The sequence below is a fragment of the Gobius niger genome (assembly GCF_951799975.1).
Source record: "Gobius niger genome assembly, chromosome: 13".
Lineage (NCBI taxonomy): Eukaryota > Metazoa > Chordata > Actinopteri > Gobiiformes > Gobiidae > Gobius > Gobius niger.
Window position 1 is genome coordinate 3,200,348 of NC_136864.1, and position 19,551 is coordinate 3,219,898.

The following is a 19,551-nucleotide window of genomic DNA, read 5'->3' on the forward strand; positions in this document are numbered from 1 at the left end:
AACAAGACGCTCACTCCTGCATTGCGTGGCTCATTTCATCAAAGTAAAACTTCTCTTTTTCATAGCACTTTGACTGCAGGGCTTTTGTCTGTATTTGATCAGAAATACAAAGATAAAACATCGATTTACATCAATAATACACAGTACGCATTTTTGTAGCTGAATTGGTCTTGGATTTCCTCTCCGTGTGCATTTGCAAGGCTCGCTTCAGCCTGCTCCCTGTTTATCAGATGAGGGCGCTCTCGTGCGAGGAGGCGCAGCTGAGGCGCAGCCGAGCTTCAGCTCGCAGTCGCTGCCACTCCTAAACTCAAAAAGCACTAGTGCATTTTTCTTGTCTGCGGCTCGCGGTGCGAAACCGATTTCTGGCCGAAAATGTGTAAAACACATTATTACTAAATAAATAAAAGATTGCCCTGCATTGTATGATTTTTTTTTTTACATGAGTGTATACAAGTTTAAGATTTTTATTATGATTATTATTACCACTATAGTAGTAGTATTGGGTGCTTATTTCATAAAGAGAGGAATATTACCTGACACATGGCAGTATAGCTACACGACCTTGTCATTTTTCCACATCAAGACTTTCCCTCAAGTCACTCTGCTGCTCTTTTTTTGTGGCCTCGTCACTTTTCCCAAAAGGAAAGCAGTGAAGGTGGATGACATCAAGTTGATTGAGGCCAAGACATACGTTCAGTTCATGTTAAACAAAGAAACAAGTGGAGTGAACAGCGTGGCGCTTCTCAGCGCTCGCCTGCAGTTTACATGTATTTGCTCGGCACTGGAAGGCGCTCGGCTCTGAAAGGCGCTCGGCTCTGAAAGGCGCTCGGCTCTGAAAGGCGCTCGGCTCTGAAAGGTGCCTGCAGTGTATTACTGGCGTTAGGCCCCGCTCTGTTCCAGTAACTTACGTGAGCGCGGGTCCACGGTTCGCATTTCCTCGTCTTTTTCTCTTTTTGTTGCGGTGCTAATGTTGAAGTTACTTCAATGTAAAAAGTCGAAAAACTCTTCCTTCACGGAGAGCGCCTGCACAGCGTTGTTTCGCTGGAAAACTCTTCGTTTTTTTCAGCTAAAGCAGTGCAGAAGTCGGCCAGGGAGAGCGTATATCTGCTGCTGTAAATGTGCTGTCCTGAGTCTGCAGCAGCTCCGCTTCCGATTCAATGCAATTTGAGCTTATAATTGTCGGGCCGAATTATCGGCCGAATTTTTTTTATCTGCTTATCGAGGATGGCGTCAAAAATGCCGATAATTATTGGCGGCCGATATTATCGTGCATCCCTAGTTCCTGGACAACATTACACTTGGACTTTATTGGAAACAAAGCTATTGAGGCGTATTATGACTAAGATTGGATCTGCCAAATCTGTACCAATTCAAGGGGCTGTTTCTGCGGTTTGTGAATTTCCCTTCAGCACACACTTCACACTCTAGTTCAGCATTTCCTGAGATTTCATCACTCAGGTTATTTTAGCACCTCACTCACATTACAATGTCCTAAGTTCTCATGCCACGTCTTTACATCACATGTCTAGTTTACGTTGTCACAAGATAATAAGTCGCTGAATGAAGCTTTACTGTTTTCAAGTAGTAGACTCTGTTGTATTCCTCAATGGCGAAGACAGTCCCATCTTTCTGGATGAGTTCATTGTGTCCTTTCTTGAAGACCACCCGGGCTCCATTTGCTGTTGCCGCCTTCACTGAGAGTATGATCTGGGGGTAGGATGGGATGAAGAGGGCGTCCTTCAGATGGTGGTCCATTTTCCTAGTGTGTCCTGTAGAGCAACACTGGCTCTACAGGACACGTTGTTGGTCCTGGATCCGTCAGCGAGTTCCATGAAGTGCTTTCTTGGGTGAAAGGTCTTGTCAAAGTGTGTGAACTTGCTCTTCTGTTGTAATGTGCGAGGTCGCTCCACAATCTTCCATTAATCTTTCATCCATTATGTCAGTTGGTGAAAGTCTATGGCTGACTTTAAACACAAAGGTTTGTTCTTCTTTCTGGTCTTCTTGTCTTTCCGCTGTCTGTTTGGCCTCATTCTTTTGCTTATTTTTCATTCGGCATGTTTCGTTACTGTGCGTAGAACTTCTGTGATAAGTGCACCACTTTGAAACTGCTTTTTTGGCGCCGTGTCCGCGGTTCCCACATCCACAACATGTGACTGTTTTAACGTCAACTTTCATCACATTGGCTGCTTTCGGCTTATTTTTGTTTTCAAGTCTCTCAGTCTCTTCATAGCTTCGTAGGTTACTCTTAAACTGTGTGAATGTTTTGTCTTCTTTGTTTTGAGTTGTGTGAATGGCAAAAGATTTGTACGTTTCTAGAAGTCCCTTTTTAAAATCATAGCGATAATGAGGCTGTCGTTAATGAATTTGTTTTAATTTTTAAGGAAGTTCCTGCTTTCTCTGCACGAATAACATCGTCCGTCTCTGGTTCATTTGGTCTCTTTTGCCGGGACCAGATGATCCTGGCTTTACCTTGTCTGGTGCAGTGATCTTGTAAAATCTTTCTGGCTTTTCTGCCGTCTTCAGCTGCATCCTGCATGACCAGGGATAGGCTTCTATCGTCGAGGAATTGTTTAAGTTCTGCATAGCAATCAATCAATTTTTGTCGGCATCAGGGTCGGTGGTTGAAAGTATAGTATCCTTCAGGCCCATGATACGGAAATGGGTAAATTAGGACTTTACTTTACTTCCCAAAGCGCATAGTCATTTTCATCTCCGCTAAACACCAACCTTTGCCTGTTACCTGCGTTTGGAGCATCCTCAGCTTCGTTGGACATAGTCGAATGAGCAGATAGATCACTTTTTCTCTTCTTTTTTTTCTTTTACCAACATGTGCCAGGGAGCATCGTCCATTGCATCATTAAAAGCGGGCATAGGAAATAACAAACAGGAAGTAGTTGCATAGTGCTTCATCTTAACGGTGCATTTTATTTTGAAATGTATTGACCTAACAGTACATATGAGAACACACATCAAACAATTACAAACACAGGTCACAGGCGAGGATGCTCACCTTTAGTAGCCATTCAAACACGTTTGTGTCAACTTGTGTGCTTATTGTCATGACCAGGGTCATTTTGGTAGTTTGTCATTATTATTCAAAAAGAGCAAACTCAGTTGTTTTGACCACATGCTTTTGCACAACCATTAACTATGAGTGAGAAAAAATGTTTGGTGTTATCATTCATATTCTCTAAAAATCAAAAAATCTACCGGGGTATGTAAACTTAAAGGACACAGACATTTTTCTTCCATAGGACCCAGAATTTCTGGTTCCAACACTGATGCTGTTAAGGCATGTCTTTTGGTGATAGAGTGTTTATGGAGTCTGTCTTTGCAGATGTCCAGAGTCCACATGAAGCTGATCCCAGTCTGGTCCATATTATAGAGGAACCAAAGGAGATTCAAATCAAAGAGGAGTCGATCCAAGTCGTTGTCATTGGAAAGAGTGAAATTGAAGAGGACGGAGCAGAAGCAGAGAATTCCTTTGACACTGACAACTCTGGAGACTGGACTCCTCCCACTCCCCAAACTCACGCTGAACAGCTGCAGGAGCCGGCTCATGGGAACAATGTGAGTGGAGATGGAGGTCAAGACAAACCGTACAAATGCTCTCACTGTGGGAAAGGGTTATCGACGAGTTTCAATTTAGGGATGCATATGCGGACTCACACTGGAGAGAAGCCATATTCATGTTCAGATTGCGATAAGGCGTTTGCACGCAGGTGTGATCTTATCCGACACGGCAGGACTCATAACAGAGAAAAAACATTCATGTGTACAGTTTGTGCAAAGGGTTTTACAGATAATGATTATCTGAAAAGACACATGAGGATTCACACAGGCAAGACACCATTCAGGTGTACAGATTGTGATAAGGCGTTTGCACGTAGGTTTGATCTTACGAGACACATGAAGTTTCATACGGGAGAGAAACCATTCACGTGTGATGTTTGTGCAAAGAGTTTTCCAGAAAATTGCCGCCTGAAACAGCACATGAAGATTCACACAGAGACACCATTCAGTTGCACAGTTTGCGCAATGAGTTTTTCACAAAAATGCCTCTTGAAAAAACACATGAGGCTTCATGCAGAAGAGAAACCATTCAGGTGTTCAGTTTGTGCAAAGGGTTTTCCAGAAAATGATGCCCTTATAAAACACATGAAGATTCACACAGGGGAGAAACCGTTCAGGTGTAGTGTTTGTGCAAAAAGTTTTTTAAATAAAAAGAGCATGAGGATACACATGAGGACTCACTCAGGTAATAAGCCATACAGATGTCAAGATTGTGATAAGGCATTTGCACGCAGGGATGATCTCAAGAGGCATGTGCGGGCTCACAAGGGAGAGAAACCATTTATGTGTGATTTTTGTGCAAAGACTTTTTCAGAAAATTGTAACATGAAAAAACACATGAAGATTCACACAGGAGGAAAGATACCATTCCAGTGTCCTGTTTGTGCAAAGAGTTTTTCAGAAAATTGCTCCCTGAAAACACACATGAGGACTCACACAGGAGAGAAACCATTCAGTTGTACTGTTTGTGCAACAAGTTTTTCACAAAGCTGCCACCTGCAAGCACACATGAGGATTCACACAGGAGAGAAACCATTCAGCTGTACTGTTTGTGCAAGGAGGTTTTCACAAAGCAGCCACCTGAAAACACACATGAAGATTCACACTTTATAGGCACCATTCAGCTGAATAGATTATGATTAAGGCATTTGCACATAGGACTGATCTAAAGTGTCCTGTCAGGTCCTGTACGGGAGACTCGTACGGGAAACTATTTAGTTGTACTTTTTGTTTTTTGTTTTGTTTTGAAAAACTCATTGCATAAAGTAAACCTTAGTGAATCAGACACAACCTCAGGAGGTGATTTTCAACACGGCCTGCTGTGAGCCACAGGCTGAGAATAGATCAAACATAAATTAATCGTCTGCCTGGGGTTATAGGTCATAGTGCATCAGGAACAGCACATGAGAAAAAACATATTTAGATATGTTTGTAACCTGTTATCCATTCACCACTGTGGGACAAATAAAGCTTTCTTGACTCATTTAATGGCCTCAACAAGTCATTTTAACTCATTATTACATTGTTATTGATACTGATCGTTGTAATAGGCTTAATAGAGAAGTTTGGTCTTATGCTTTATTTGGTTCAAGTTCAATTAAACAGGAAACAATAATCCACCATTTATGTGTCCACTCTGTCCGGTCACAATGTGTCCTTTTCTGTTCCTTATATTTTCATGTAACATCGTCAAGTGAATGCTTTTGTTTGTAAGAATTATAATGATGTTGTTGTTACTGTTTTCATTTAGTGACTGTTTACGTTATTCACATTGTATGTTTTAACAGGTCTCGCTTCCAAATGAGATGTTGAGTGTCAAAAGACCACCTGTGTAAATAAATAATAATAATTTAACCCTTTTGTTTATATTTAATGCAGTCTCTTAAGACATAACATTATGTTTGTCACGTTTGACACAAATAAATGTAATGATGTCCATATAAAGCCTGGCCTTAGCCATCCGTAAACTCCGCCCTAGTGATGGGTAGACGATACCTCAAATTGTACCATACTGTACCACGCAGTGTTGGTAAGCTTATAGGCGCCATCTGGTGGTGAAAAAGCGTTACAGCAATGAGCCTGAAAACGGCGAACGCAACACTGACTGAGCTCATTGATTCTCGTTCAGAAATGTGAACCAAATCTCAGCTGTTTAACCAGCTGAGAGTGATGATATTGATTTTCACAAAAATATCCTGAAAGTTCATTAAATTGATACAAACGTTTTACAATATACTTTAAGAGACTATATGCAGTTTAAAAAAATCAAAATTGTGTATTTTCCTCCCCCTACATGTTTCAACAATGTCCTAATGTGCCCCTTTAAGGAGGAAACAATATTTTTTAGTACATTTCTAAAGTAAAATCAGGCATAGCTCCATTAAGTTTGAGCAGTGTTCACTTGTATTAAGTTGAATGTGGAGTTTTTCATGCAAATATCCATAGCATTTGAAATCGTAGAACATTATTGAGTTACTTAGAAAGAAGGTTAATCTAACTATAGTCGTGTAATAGCCCTATTTCTGTTTCCGAGGATGTCGAGCTAGTTTTCCTTCTTGGACCTGGCGACCCGGCTCAGACCCCGGAAGTGAGCGCTGTGTTGTGCTGCTGTGTTTGCGTTAGCTCTGCACAGAAGTGAGACACTCTTTCCCCCGAAGCTTCGCCTTAAAGCGGACAGAGCGCAGTGAAACATGTCAGAAGTGAAGCTGGAGGAGGAGCAGGAGCTGTGGGAGCCCGCGGAGGAGGAAAACAGGTGAGTTTAGAGCCAAGACACGACTCTCTCATATACAGAGGACTGTCCACAAAACGAGGCCTTTGTGCCTTTAGGGACTTTATCACACACGAACTGACTGAGGTCAAGTCATTATCCGCATTAAGTCTGGTCAAACCTGTCGTAACGCTTATTATCTTTTATTCTTTATGTAAGAGTAGTATTATGGCTAATGCGCTTGGCCGAGGTACTGATATTTAGGGACCGTCAACAATGTGTTACCAACTTTCTAAAATGTGAGTATGCTGTAGCTTTTGGATTAGCAATACAAAATATACAAAAGCAATCAGTACAATTGCTTGGTATTGTAGTGAATGCACTATAGAAACTTTGATGTGCATAAAAGGCAAAAATGCCCATACGACACATTACTGTAATTTGTCTTAAATTTTGAGCGAGGTTGTGAATTGTACATTTACATTTCTCACTGGATTATAATCCCACAGTAATCTCATCCAAATCACTGGAGAAAATAATGTAACCGATTGCATATAGAGGCGATTTCTGAACAGAAGGTTGTAATTAGGGGATCTTAAGAGATGCTAATTCCTTCGGGAAAACAATTACTGGTTTAAATACAACCATAAGTACGTTTAGAATTGTGTCGTGATTTAAAATGGATCACAAGTCCAAACTGTAGGTCAATATAAGTCAAAGACAAGACACCACAGTGATAATAACCAGCCATGTTCAAAAAAACGTTCCTAAAATACAACAAAAACTTGGTTTAATACTAAACTTTAATGTAGTAGTGTTGTTTAGATATTATGAGCTCTGTCATTAAAGCCTTTTGCTCTTTTACAGAACGATTAAAGAGGACCCAGACTGTGGAGGTAAGAAAAGCCCAATAACCAAACATACCACAACACATCTACGTTTATAAAGCATATAAGATATAAAAGTAGTTTTGTGAATGGGCAGCACTGAGGTTATGAAATGCCAATAGATCACAGGCATTTCAATCAGAATCTTCTGGAAAACAAGAAACAAAGGTCTTTAAGGACTGGGATTAGGGATGCATGATATTACAGGTCAATAAATGATCAGATGATGTCGTCAAACCATTGGGAAAAAGTTTTAGTCTCAGACTGGGGCCTCAGCCTGTTCTGCAGGCTCGAACTGCAACATGCAGTTCTCTCCCTGTGCAGACCAGTGCTGGGGAAGTTACTTGTTACGGATACAATTGTAGTACGTTTGTTTTACATATTCCTGTCTCAGAAATGTAAATGACTTACAGTACTCTGTTACTTCGATTCAAATGTTGTCTATTTTAATGTAAATGTGAGGAGCACCTTCAGGGAGATCAAACTCCAGACTGACTGATAAGATTCTCACACACTCTGACCATGTGAATTTGAACTGTTGCATGAGAGGTGATTTTGAGCGCTTTCCTGCAGGAGGAAGAAGTACAGACATTCCTTTGGCTGAAGGTTTGGCCCTAACCACATTTATGAATTCCGTGCATTTTTTGGCTGGGTTTGTAAAAAAACAAAAAAAAGAGTGTGTCTCAGTCAGATGAAGAGCTTAGTGATGTTGTGATATCAGTTTCAGTTTCAGTTTATTCGGTCAAAATTATGACAAAAGATTTACATTCAGTTAAGTATACTTCTTCATAACATAACATACAAACTGACCGAAAAGGTATAGGCTGAAGCTAATGCTTATTTTGCCTACCCTTGTCCCTTGTATATTGTGGCTTCTTGTGATATGGATATTGCATCACCTCATGTCGCGATACAATATTTTTTTGCAATTTTGTGCAGCCCTATTGTCCAGAGAGATCATGGACCAAGTCGATGATATTGATGCTTTTTAAGGTACATGTTGTGAAAGTGTAATGCAGTTAATAGGAACTACTGGCTCCTGTCCCCCACATGGTAGTGAGACATTCTAGAACCTTAAACAACCAATACTGTGTATTTCCCCTTTTAACATCAATGACAGCTCAGATTCTTTTGTGGTAGTTGTGGATGGACCTCTTTATTTCCTCAGATGGTAAAGCTGTCAGGAGACTGAGATGGCCACTTATGAGACCAACTGTATCTTCTCTGTAAAAAATATTTAGGGGACCTAGAATTGCTGGCGTTCTAGTTCAAGCACTGATGCTAGAAAGACATGTCAAGACAAGTGTTAATTGTCTGTCACTGCAGGTGTCCAGAGTCCACCTGAGGCTGCTCCCAGTCCGGTCCAGATTAAAAAGGAACCAAAGGAGGTTCAAATCAAACAGGAGTCGATCCAAGTGTTCCCAGTCATTGTCTCTGTGGGGAGCGAGAAAGAAGAGTCTCTGCTTCATGAAACAGTGAAAGAGGAGAACAGAGAGGACGGAGACGGAGCAGAAGCAGAGAATTCCTCTGACACTGACGACTCTGGAGACTGGACTCCTTCAGCTGAAAGGACACACACTGAACAGCGGCAGGAACCAGCTCATGGGAATAACGTGGGTGGAGATGGAGGTCCAGACAAACCGCACAGATGCCCTCACTGTGGGAAAGGGTTTTCGACGGGTTTCAATTTAAAGAGGCACGTACGGACTCACTCAGAAGAGAAGCTGTACAGATGTCATGATTGTGATGAGGCGTTTTCACGTAGGTTTGAACTTAAAAGACACGTCAGGACTCATACAGGAGAGAAACCATTCAGGTGTTCTGTTTGTGCAATGAGTTTTTCAGAAAAATGCTTCCTGAAAGAACACAGGATGACTCACATAGGACAGTCGCCATTCAGGTGTGCAGATTGTGATAAGGCGTTTTTACGTGGGAGTGATCTTAAGAGACACCTCCGGTCTCACAACGGGGAAAAACCAATCAAGTGTTCTATTTGTGCAATGAGTTTTTCAGTGAATAGTAACATTAAAACACACATGAGGATTCACTCAGGAGAAAAACCGTACAGATGTCCAGATTGTGATAAGGCGTTTTCACGTAGGGGTTATCTTAAGAGACACGCCAGGACTCACACGGGAGAGAAACCATTCAGGTGTACAGTTTGTGCAATGAGCTTTTCAGAAAATGGCACTCTAAAAGCACACATGAGGACTCACACAGGAGAGAAGCCATTCAGGTGTACGGTTTGTGCGAAGAGTTTTACAGGAAGTGCCAGTTTAAAACTACACATGAGGACTCACACAGGAGAGAAATCATTCAGGTGTAAAGTTTGTGCAATGAGTTTTTCACAAAGATTCCACCTCAAAGCACATGGGATGACTCACACGGGATAGTCGCCGTTCAGATTGTGATGAGGCGTTAATGTAGGTTTGATCTTAAAGGAACAGGCCACCGTTTTTCCATACTCAGATATGTTCTCACCTGAGCTTAGGCGAGTCGATACTCACCTGTCTGGTCTTTGTGCCTGCCCTCAGTCACGCAAAACGACCAAAGATGTTGTTAGCATTTGGCCTCTCCCAGCGTATTCCTATAGCTCCAAACAGGGGTGAAGTTGGAAGCTACCACGCTTTTCCAGGGGCACAAAGACCAGACAGGTACGTATTAACTCGGCTAAGCTCAGGTAAGAACAGATCTCAATGTGGAAACACGGTGCCTGCTCCTTTAACCTCTTAAAGGAATAGGCCACCGTTTTTACATACTAAGATATGTTCTTACCTCACTTTAGACGTGTTAATATATCCCCGTCTGGTCTTTGTCCGTGCGCTCTGCCAGGCAAACGGAGCACATACGCAGCTTCTCCCACATGTCATATAGCTCCAAAAAAGCTCACGATAGAAGCTACCAAGCTCTTCCACGTGTTCCCTATTTAAATAAAGTTACGTGAAGTGTTTTCATGCGAAGTATATTTACACAGAAATGTAGCATGTCGATTTTATAAGCAAATAAAAAGGGGGACTATATTGTGAGGCGTAATGATACGAGGAGTAAAACGTCCGCGCAGTAACTCCTAATGGTTATTGACGGAAGTGAGCGGGGGAAGTCTTTAGGAGTTACTACGCGGACGCTGTGCTCCTCGTATCATTACGCCTCACAATATAGTCCCCCTTTTTATTTGCTTATAAAATCGACATGCTACATTTCTGTGTAAATATACTTCGCATGAAAACACTTCACGTAACTTTATTTAAATAGGGAACACGTGGAAGAGCTTGGTAGCTTCTATCGTGAGCTTTTTCGGAGCTATATGACATGTGGGAGAGGCTGCGTATGTGCTCCGTTTGCCTGACAGAGCGCGCGGACAAAGACCAGACGGGGATATATTAACTCGACTAAAGTGAGCTAAGAACATATCTTAGTATGTAAAAACGGTGGCCTATTCCTTTAACTCCCACCTGAACCGAAAGGATCTTTTTCCTCACGTCATCAGATTTTTTTTCCCATCATTTTTTGTTGGGTATTCAACTCATTTTTGAAACTTTTTTATTTTTTTGGTCATTTTTTCACCCGCCAAAACCAAATCCATTCTCTCCTCTATGCCATTGTCGTCACTTTGTATTTCTTTATTTCACTTTTTATGTGTTTTTGTCACTTTTTTATTACTTTTTTGCTGCTCTTCTGTCACTTTCTTGCTGGATTTTTGTCATTTTTTCTGCTGGATTTTTTTCATTTTTTTGTTGAATTTTAGTCTTTTTCTGCTGGATTTTTGTCATTTTTTTGTTGAATTTTAGTCTTTTTCTGCTGGATTTTTGTCTTTTTTTTGCTGGATTTTTTTCATTTTTGCTGCTGGATTTTAGTCTTTTTTTTGCTGGATTTTTGTCATTTTTTTGTTGAATTTTAGTCTTTTTCTGCTGGATTTTTGTCATTTTTTTGCTGGATTTTTTTCATTTTTGCTGCTGGATTTTAGTCTTTTTTTGCTGGATTTTTGTCATTTTTTTGTTGAATTTTAGTCTTTTTCTGCTGGATTTTTGTCATTTTTTTGCTGGATTTTTTTCATTTTTGCTGCTGGATTTTAGTCTTTTTCTGCTGGATTTTTGTCATTTTTTTGCTGGATTTTTTTCATTTTTGCTGCTGGATTTTAGTCTTTTTTTGCTGGATTTTTGTCACTTTTTGTTGAGTTTTTGTCATCTTTGTCACTTTTTTTGGTCATTATTTGTCATTTTTTTGTCATTTTTTTGTATTTTTTTTGTCAAATTTGTATCATATTTTTGTATTTTTTGTAGCATTTTGTCACATTTTTGTCATTTTTTTGTCAATTTTTTATCAAATGTTTGTCATTTTTTTGTCACATTTTTGTCATTTTTTGGCAATTTTTTGTTAATTTCTTGTGACATTTTTGCCACTTTTTCATCCATTTTTCGTCACTTTTTTGTCACATTTCCATCATTTTTTTCGTCTCAGTTTTGTTGCTATGTTCACAGATTTTTTCCACAAGCTTTTGGACTGGGGTAAAGCCAAACTGGAGAAAATGTGCTCGGTTCAGGCGGGAGTTAAGAGGTTAAGAGAAACGTCAGGATTCATGCAGGAGAGAAGCCATTCAGGTAGACAGTTTGTGCAAAGAGCATTTCAGAAAATGAAGCCATGAAAAGACACGTGAGGACACAAACTGCAGAGGCACCATTCAGCTCTACAGATTATGATGAAGTTATTTGCACGTAAGCCTGATCTAAAGAGTCTAACTTTATTCCCTTCAGGCCTACAGATGAAAAATGGCCCATAGGCTAATCCTGTCATATTTACAGAAATGTATAAGCACTATCAAGGGCCCCCCATGTAATAAAACTATTATCCCCCGACATCTGCTTTTTATGTGGCGCATTCGCACGGGATAACCAAACCTGAGTGTTTTGTTGAAATTTACATTTCGCCTTTTAAACAGCCTTTTACTGTTGCTAAGGCCAACAATGATGCACGCTAACGTCGCAACAGTGAGCGTGTGGATAAAATACGCAAAGCACGGAGAGAAAGGTGGGAGAGGTGAAGGTAAGCCATGGAGCAGGACTCGGGAGCATCAAAAACGCATTTTGGAGCTGCTGAAAATCGCCCTGTTCGCCCTCTGTGTTTCTTAAACAAGCTGAAAATGAGGAAATGCAATAAATAATATATCTGAGCTGTAATAGTTACGAGCAGATGATGCTCTGAATAACTCGTCCTCCTTTGTGACTTTGTGAGTTGTAAACATTTCTGTTGCAATTCGTGTTCCATGGTTCTGTAATTATGTTTAGTTTAGCTCCATTTATCCTGTTATTTCCTCATTTAAATAATAGGCATATACTGTATCTCTAAAACAAAAGAGAATGTCATGAGAGATTTATTAACCTCTTACCACCCGCCAAAACCAAATCCATTCTCTCCTCTATGCCATTGTCGTCACTTTTTATTTCCCTTATGTGTTTTTGTCACTTTATTACTTTATTTTTTGCTGCTCTTCTCTCACTTTTTTGCTGGATTTTTGTCTTTTTTTTGTTGGATTTTAGTATTTTTTGCTGGATTTTTGTCATTTTTATTGCTGAATTTTAGTGTTTTTTGCTGGATTTTTGTCTTTTTTTGTTGGATTTTAATCTTTTTTGCTGGATTTTTGTCTTTTTTTCTGCTGGATATTTGTAATTTTTTTGTTGGGTTTTATTCTTTTTTTGCTGGATTTTTGCTGCTGGATTTTTGTCATTTTTTGGTTGGATTTTAGTATTTTTTGCTGGATGTTTGTCACTTTCTCAGCTGGATTTTTGTCATGTTTTTGCTGGAATTTAGTCTTTTTTGCTGCTGGATTTTTGACATTTTTTTGTTGGGTTTTAGTCTTTTTTGCTGGATTTTTGTCACTCTTTTGTTGAGTTTTTGTAATTTTTGTCGCTTTTTTGGGGTCACTTTTTAGCTTTTTTTGTTGCGTTTACATCCTCATTTTCTCGTTTTTTTGCCTCTGTTTTGAAGACGCTTTTAGATTTGGAGAATTTGGAGAAAACATGTTCAGGTGGGAGTTAAGAGGTTAAAAAGCCTCATATGGGAGAGAAACGGTTTCGCTCTACTGTCTGTGCAGTGAGTTTTACACAAACAAGACAACAAAATGGCCACTTGAAAACACAGGAGAGAATAAAACAACAAGACAAGCTTCAATGCCCATGTGTGAGTGGTTGGTGGTGGTCGGAGGGACCGTTGGCGCAGATATGCAGCCTCGCTTCTGTCAGTCTGCCCCAGGAGAAACTGTCAAAGCTTGTTCCCACGGTCAAAACACACTTAATAATCCAGGGATAGTTGCAAATGCAAAATTCCTTACTTTGGTCTGACCGTCTAAAGTGAAAGTTAACATACACGTACATGGCACAGCAGATTTTTTTTTAATCCTTTTTCAGCACCCTTTGTATTTAGCTAAATATATTTTCCCAGTATATTTTTAAAAGTGGACATGACCAGAACATATGGAAATAATTGGCTATTTTCTCTCCACAGGCTCTCCAATATTTCGATGTTATGGATTTTTGATATTTAGACGGTTGGATTGGTGTTGTGAAATATCAAGTGTTTTATTAACCCCTTAACTCCCACCTGAACCGAGCACATTTTCTCCAGTTTGGCTTTACCCCCAGTTCAAAAGCTTCTGGAAAAAAGCTGTGAAAAAACAACAAAACTGAGATGAAAACAATGATGGAAATGTGACAAAAAAGTGAGAAAACATTGACAAAAAAGTGACGAGAAATGGATCAAAAAATGACCAAAAAATGACCAAAAAATAATGAGTTGAAAGGGTTATATTTTTTATTTATTTATTTTTTATTCTACCCAACAAAAAAATGATGGAAAAAAATCTGATAACGTGAGGAAAAAGATCCTCTCGGTTCAGGCGGACGTGGAGTTTTTCCTGCAAATATCCAGCAAATGACCACAGCATTCTTTGCTTCAGAAAAGAGAAGCTCAAAACATGTCTGTATTTCCAGCAGAAGCCCCTGACTTTTCACTCTCCGCCTCCATGTTGGATGTTTTGCTTTCACGTCGGAGATGCGTGACTTTACTTGTGCTTTTCTCCATTTCTGATATTTCATGATTAATAAGTCGTTTTCCTCTGTCAATATATTACAACAACGTCATCAATAGTCATAGGCAAGTGCACACGTGTTATTATGTGTCTACTTGCGTGTGGAAACAAAACAAAACACAAAAAAAAAATTTATAAAAAGTCACTACTGAATATGTACGGCACAAGGGTGATTATTAATGGTGAATGAGGGGTAGGCACTCATATGCTCTGCTTCAGCCTACTCCTTTTGAGCCCAATTGTGATGAAATGTTTAAATAACAAAAAAATATAAATGTAAACAGCTCAAATAAACAGCTCAATCAATCAATAGTTACTTTATAAAGCGATTACAGTCTGACAATACAATTTGCATTTAAAATAGTGAAACATTACTGCCTTACTGAAAAAGAAGGTTAACCCCTTAACTCCCACCTGAACCGAGCACATTTTCTCCAGTTTGGCTTTACCCCAATCCAAAAGCTTCTGGAAAAAAGGTATGAAAATAGTGACAGAGCTGAGATGAAAACAATGATGAAGATGTGACAAAAAAGTGAGAAAACTTTGACAAATAAGTGATGTAAAAATGTGACAAAAAATTGACAAAAAAAATACCCAAAATTGATTAAAAAAAGACAAAAAAATGACAAAAAATGTGACAAAAAATGACAAAAAATGTGACAAAAAATGACAAAAAATTGATTTAAAAAAAAAAAAGACAAAAAAGTTACAAAATGAGTTGAAACCCCCCAAAAAGATGGAAAAAAATCTGATGACGTGAGGAAAAAAGATCCATTTAGATGGGTTTTGTAGATCTTAGCTTTCAAATGAGGCGTTACACTGGCCGACAGGATTTGGGTAAAGCTAAACTGGAGAAAATGCTCTCTGTTCAGGCGGGAGTTAAGAGGTTAATCTAACTGTAGTCATGGATTAGTCCTATTTTGTCTAAGAGGATGTCGAGCTAGTTTTACTTCTTGGACCTGGCAACCAGACCCCGGAAGTGAGCGCTGTGTTGTGCTGCTGTGTTAGCGTTAGCTCTGAGCAGAAGTGAGACACTCTTTCCCCCAAAGCTTCGCCTTAAAGCGGACAGAGCGCAGTGAAACATGTCAGAAGTGAAGCTGAAGGAGGAGCAGGAGCTGTGGGAGAACAGGTGAGTTTAGAGCCGACACATGACTCTCTCAGATACAGAGGACTGTCCACAACAACACGAGGCCTTTGTGTCTTTATCACACACGGAATAAACACACACTGGGACCAGCTCCGTCTGAACCGCTGACGAACTGTTTTATTTCGTCATCTCGATCGTTTTTCTTCCAATATGTTGCTGTTTATTATAAAGATATATATTTAGATAGAATGTGCACAGTCATTCAAGCCTTTTTCTATTCTTTTTTTTTTTCTTTTCTTTTTTTACAGAAGGATCAAAGTGGACCCAGACTGCTATGGTAAGCAAAGAGAAGAAGAATGCATTTTTATCACTCCCCACAATATATAACTAGAATCAGAACACTGGAGTTAGGGATGCCTGATATTATTGGTCAAAGCTAAGCATCTCTTAAGCCTCTGAGGACAGACATATATAGAGGACACAGGAGATCAAAGGTTAAGACACATGACCTTACCTTCAATTAACCCTTCCTGTGTCCCAAAAGCCCAAAGGATGGACAGAAAGGTGAGCCGCCCAAACATAACAAAAAGATGTGGTACCAGGCCAGTGCTGTTTTTGAGCTTTTAGTCTTAATCTTAGTTTTTTGGAGGAAAATGCTTTTTAGTTTTAGTCACATTTTAGTTCTTTCCAGTGTTGGGTAATGTTACTTTTAAAAGTAACTCATTAGTTTGCTCGATACTCCTCTGGAAAAGTAGCTTGTTACGTTACTGCGCTACTTTATTAAGATAAGAAAAGCCTTTATTAGGAACGGATCAAAAAGCTCAGGGTTCGGATTGTTCTCCGGGAGGGAAGAATGCACATAGATGACCCGACATGGAGGACTCTCAGAGCGGGATGAACAGGGAAGGTGGTGTTGACAGGGAGACGCTGAGCTGATGAGGATGGTTAATAAGCCTCTGTTATTATCAGATATTCTCAGGGTTTTGTTTTGTGCCCAGACAACACGGGAGTCGTGCGCTCTATCCAAACTCTTTCCTTCATCATTAAATTTGACAGGGAAGCCAAAATGTTCCCATTTTAATGACGCGTTCAAGCTCCTCCACTCGCCCTGGTCACGCTGTGTGTGGACTGAAAGTGCACAGTTTTTTTTTCTCCATAAATCAATCCGCAGATCACGTGTGTGCCGCCCCGGAGATATCGATCCGAACGGATCAATGATGATCCGTTGCACCACAAGCTTTTATTGATCTCACAGCGGTCTCTTTCTCCTCCAAGCTCGGGTCTACCAGAGGCCTGGGAGCTTGAGGGTTCTGCGCAGTATCTTTGCTGTTCCTAGAACTGCACTTTTCTGGACTGAGATGTCTGATGTATTTCCTGGGATCTGCTGGAGCCACTCCTCCAGTTTGGGGGTCATTGCCCCGAGTGCCCCAACCACCACGGGCACCACTGATGCCTTCACCCTCCAGGTTTTCTCCAGCTCTTCTCTGAGCCCCTGGTGTTTCTCTAGTTTCTCGTGTTCCTTTTTCCTGATGTTGAAGTCGCTTGGTATCGATATGTCGACCACAACGGCTTTCCTCTGCTCTTTGTCCACCACCACAGTGTCCGGTTGGTTCATTACCATTCTGTCCGTCTGTATCTGTTAGTCCCACAGGATCTTGGCTCGGTCATTCTCGACCACCTTTGGAGGTGGTTTTTTAGTCTTATTTTAGTCGACGGAAAATATCTGGACATTTTAGTCACATCTCATTTTAATCTAATGAAAAACGTTGAATTTAGCCCGGTCCATATTGATGCTTAGTGAAAACAGTATGCCAAATCACTCAAAGTATTATTTAGTAATATTCAAACTTGATAAATAAATCACTGGGGAATTCAAAAAGCTTTTCTCTGTCATTCATCACCTCCTGAAGCCAAAGACGCCCTCAAACTGAAATTCTGAATGAACTCTGCTGCTAAAGTTGACACCATTCACTTCACTCTGGCCTCTCCTACATCTAAATTATTTTTTGGAGTCCACTGTGCCACCGAATCAACTTGTGGAGTTTGCGGAGTGCTCTATCCATTGGATGGGGTCCTTCATCTGTCGACTGGAACCTCTGGCCACACCTTTATGAAAACAAAACCTCTCTGGCCTCAGCCCCCTCATCGGTAACTACACTGCTCAGGTCCAGACAAGGTAGAAATAAGAATTGAGAGTGGACCTTGAGCACACAGCCAGAAACTTTCTTTTTAGGTTTCTGTTTTACCTTTGTCTTTCTCAAGGAAACACGGCTGCTTTTAAAGACTTGCAATTTAGTGATCAAGTGTTTATGGTGTCTGTTTGTCACTGCAGGTGTTCAGAGTCCGGATGAGATTAAAGAGGAACCGAAGGAGATTCAAATCAAACAGGAGATGATTCAAGTTTTCCCAGTTATTGTCTCTGTGAAAAGTGAGAATGAAGAGTCTCTACTTCATGAAACAGCGACAGAGGAGAACAGAGAGGACAGAGATGGAGCAGAAGCAGAGGATTCCTCTGACACTGACGACTCTGGAGACTGGACTCCTTCAGCTGAAAGTCTCACTGCCCAAACACACACAGAACAGCCGCAGGAGCCGGCTCATGGGAGCAATGTGAGTGGAGGTCCAGACAAACCACACAAATGCCCTCACTGTGAGAAGGGGTTTTCGACAAATTTCAATTTAAGGTTGCATGTACGAACTCACACAGGAGAGAAGCCATTCACGTGTTCTGAATGTGCATTGACTTTTTCTCAAAATAGTCACCTGAAAATACACATGATGACTCACTCGGGAGATAAGCCACACAGATGTCCAGATTGCGATAAGGAGTTTGCATATAGGACTAACCTAAAGAGACACATCAGGACTCATAAGGGAGAGAAACCATTCAGGTGTTCCGTTTGTGCAATAAGTTTTTCGCAAAACGGCCACCTGAAAACACACATGAGGACTCACACTGGAGAGACGCCATACAGTTGTTCAGATTGTGACAAGGCGTTTGCACGTAGGGGAGATCTAAAGAGACACATCATGTCTCACAAGGGGGAGAAACCATTCAGATGCTCCGTTTGTCCAATGAGTTTTTCAAACAATGGCCACCTGAAAAGACACACGAGGACTCACACAGGAGAGGCGCCGTTCAGGTGTATGGTTTGTGCATTGAGTTTTGCAGAAAATGGCAACCTGAAAAGGCACACGAGGATTCACACAGGAGAGATGCCATTCGGGTGTTCGGATTGTGACAAGGCATTTGCTCGTATGAGTGATCTAAAGAGGCATGTCAGGTCTCATAAGGAAAGCGTTTAGCGGTGGAGTTTGTGCAATTACTTTTTCCACAAAATAGCAAACAAACCAAAGAACGAAATTGCCACCTGAGGGAACGCAGGAGGGAAACTTTTCTTTACAATCAGACACAAACTCAGGTCAAGGAGGGACTATTCAGCAAGTGATTTTCAACACAGCCTGCTATAAGCTCACAGGGTAGTAGTAGTAGTAGTAGTAGTAGTAGTAGTAGTAGTAGTAGTAGTAGTAGTAGTAGTAGTAGTAGTAGTAGTAGTAGTAGTAGTAGTAGTAGTAGTAGTAGTAGTAGTAGTAAGCTCAAAGGGAGTAGACTGAAGTCCCTCCCCCTTGTTCATGTAAATGACATTTGCATTTCATGATGTTAGACATTACTTTTACATTTACATCAGATAAACAGTCCGTCCTGTAACAGTCTGAAAACACAACTATACCTGTGCATGTTTGTGAGTTCACTTTTATCCTAATGTCGTTACAATTGTCAACATACAATCAGCAGACTTGGCTTCCAGCATTGGCAAATGAAGAGGCTTTAGCTGCATTTCTCATCATTTTCACTGCATGCTAATAAATAAATATAATTGTAATGAATAGTTATTGTTATTGATCATAACTACTATACCTCTTGTCATGAACAATGAATGAATATCCGATTTCATGTTATATAGGCACATTGGACATTATATTCTGTCTTCTTGCCACTTCCTTGTTGTAATTACTATCATAATAATGGTTTATTTTCATTATTATGATAAAGACAAGCCCTGTCCAGTATGGTGCGTTCAAAAGGCCGAGTGTATCGTGGCCTGTTGAGAGTGGGATGTAAATGCTCCGTCTGCCTGGAATATGAAGTGGTGTTTGGCCGTGTTGGGTTTGTGGGCGAGTAAACCAAAGCCTGAGGCAGGAGGCCTTAAGGGGA

The 19,551-nt window shown here is 40.4% G+C and overlaps 2 protein-coding genes across 3 annotated transcripts in view; both read left to right on the top strand.

Annotated features, from left to right (window-relative positions):
• The window catches only part of LOC306972976 (uncharacterized protein), a 152,030-nt gene extending 142,198 nt beyond the window's left edge, over positions 1 to 9,832 (top strand). For both annotated transcript variants that reach the window (XM_079569747.1, XM_079569746.1), the window contains exon 3: positions 8,494 to 9,832. In XM_079569747.1, the coding sequence (XP_079425873.1) occupies positions 8,494 to 9,560 (1,067 nt within the window). In that variant the 3' untranslated portion in view covers positions 9,561 to 9,832. The remainder of the gene's footprint in view (positions 1 to 8,493) is intronic.
• LOC306973034 (uncharacterized protein) overlaps positions 1 to 18,394 on the top strand; it is a 100,170-nt gene extending 81,776 nt beyond the window's left edge. Inside the window, exons 2-3 of the mRNA XM_079569833.1 lie at positions 3,858 to 4,695; positions 18,328 to 18,394. Coding sequence (XP_079425959.1) covers positions 3,858 to 4,686 — 829 coding nt within the window. The 3' untranslated portion in view covers positions 4,687 to 4,695; positions 18,328 to 18,394. The remainder of the gene's footprint in view (positions 1 to 3,857; positions 4,696 to 18,327) is intronic.
• The last annotated feature ends 1,157 nt before the right edge of the window (positions 18,395 to 19,551 follow it).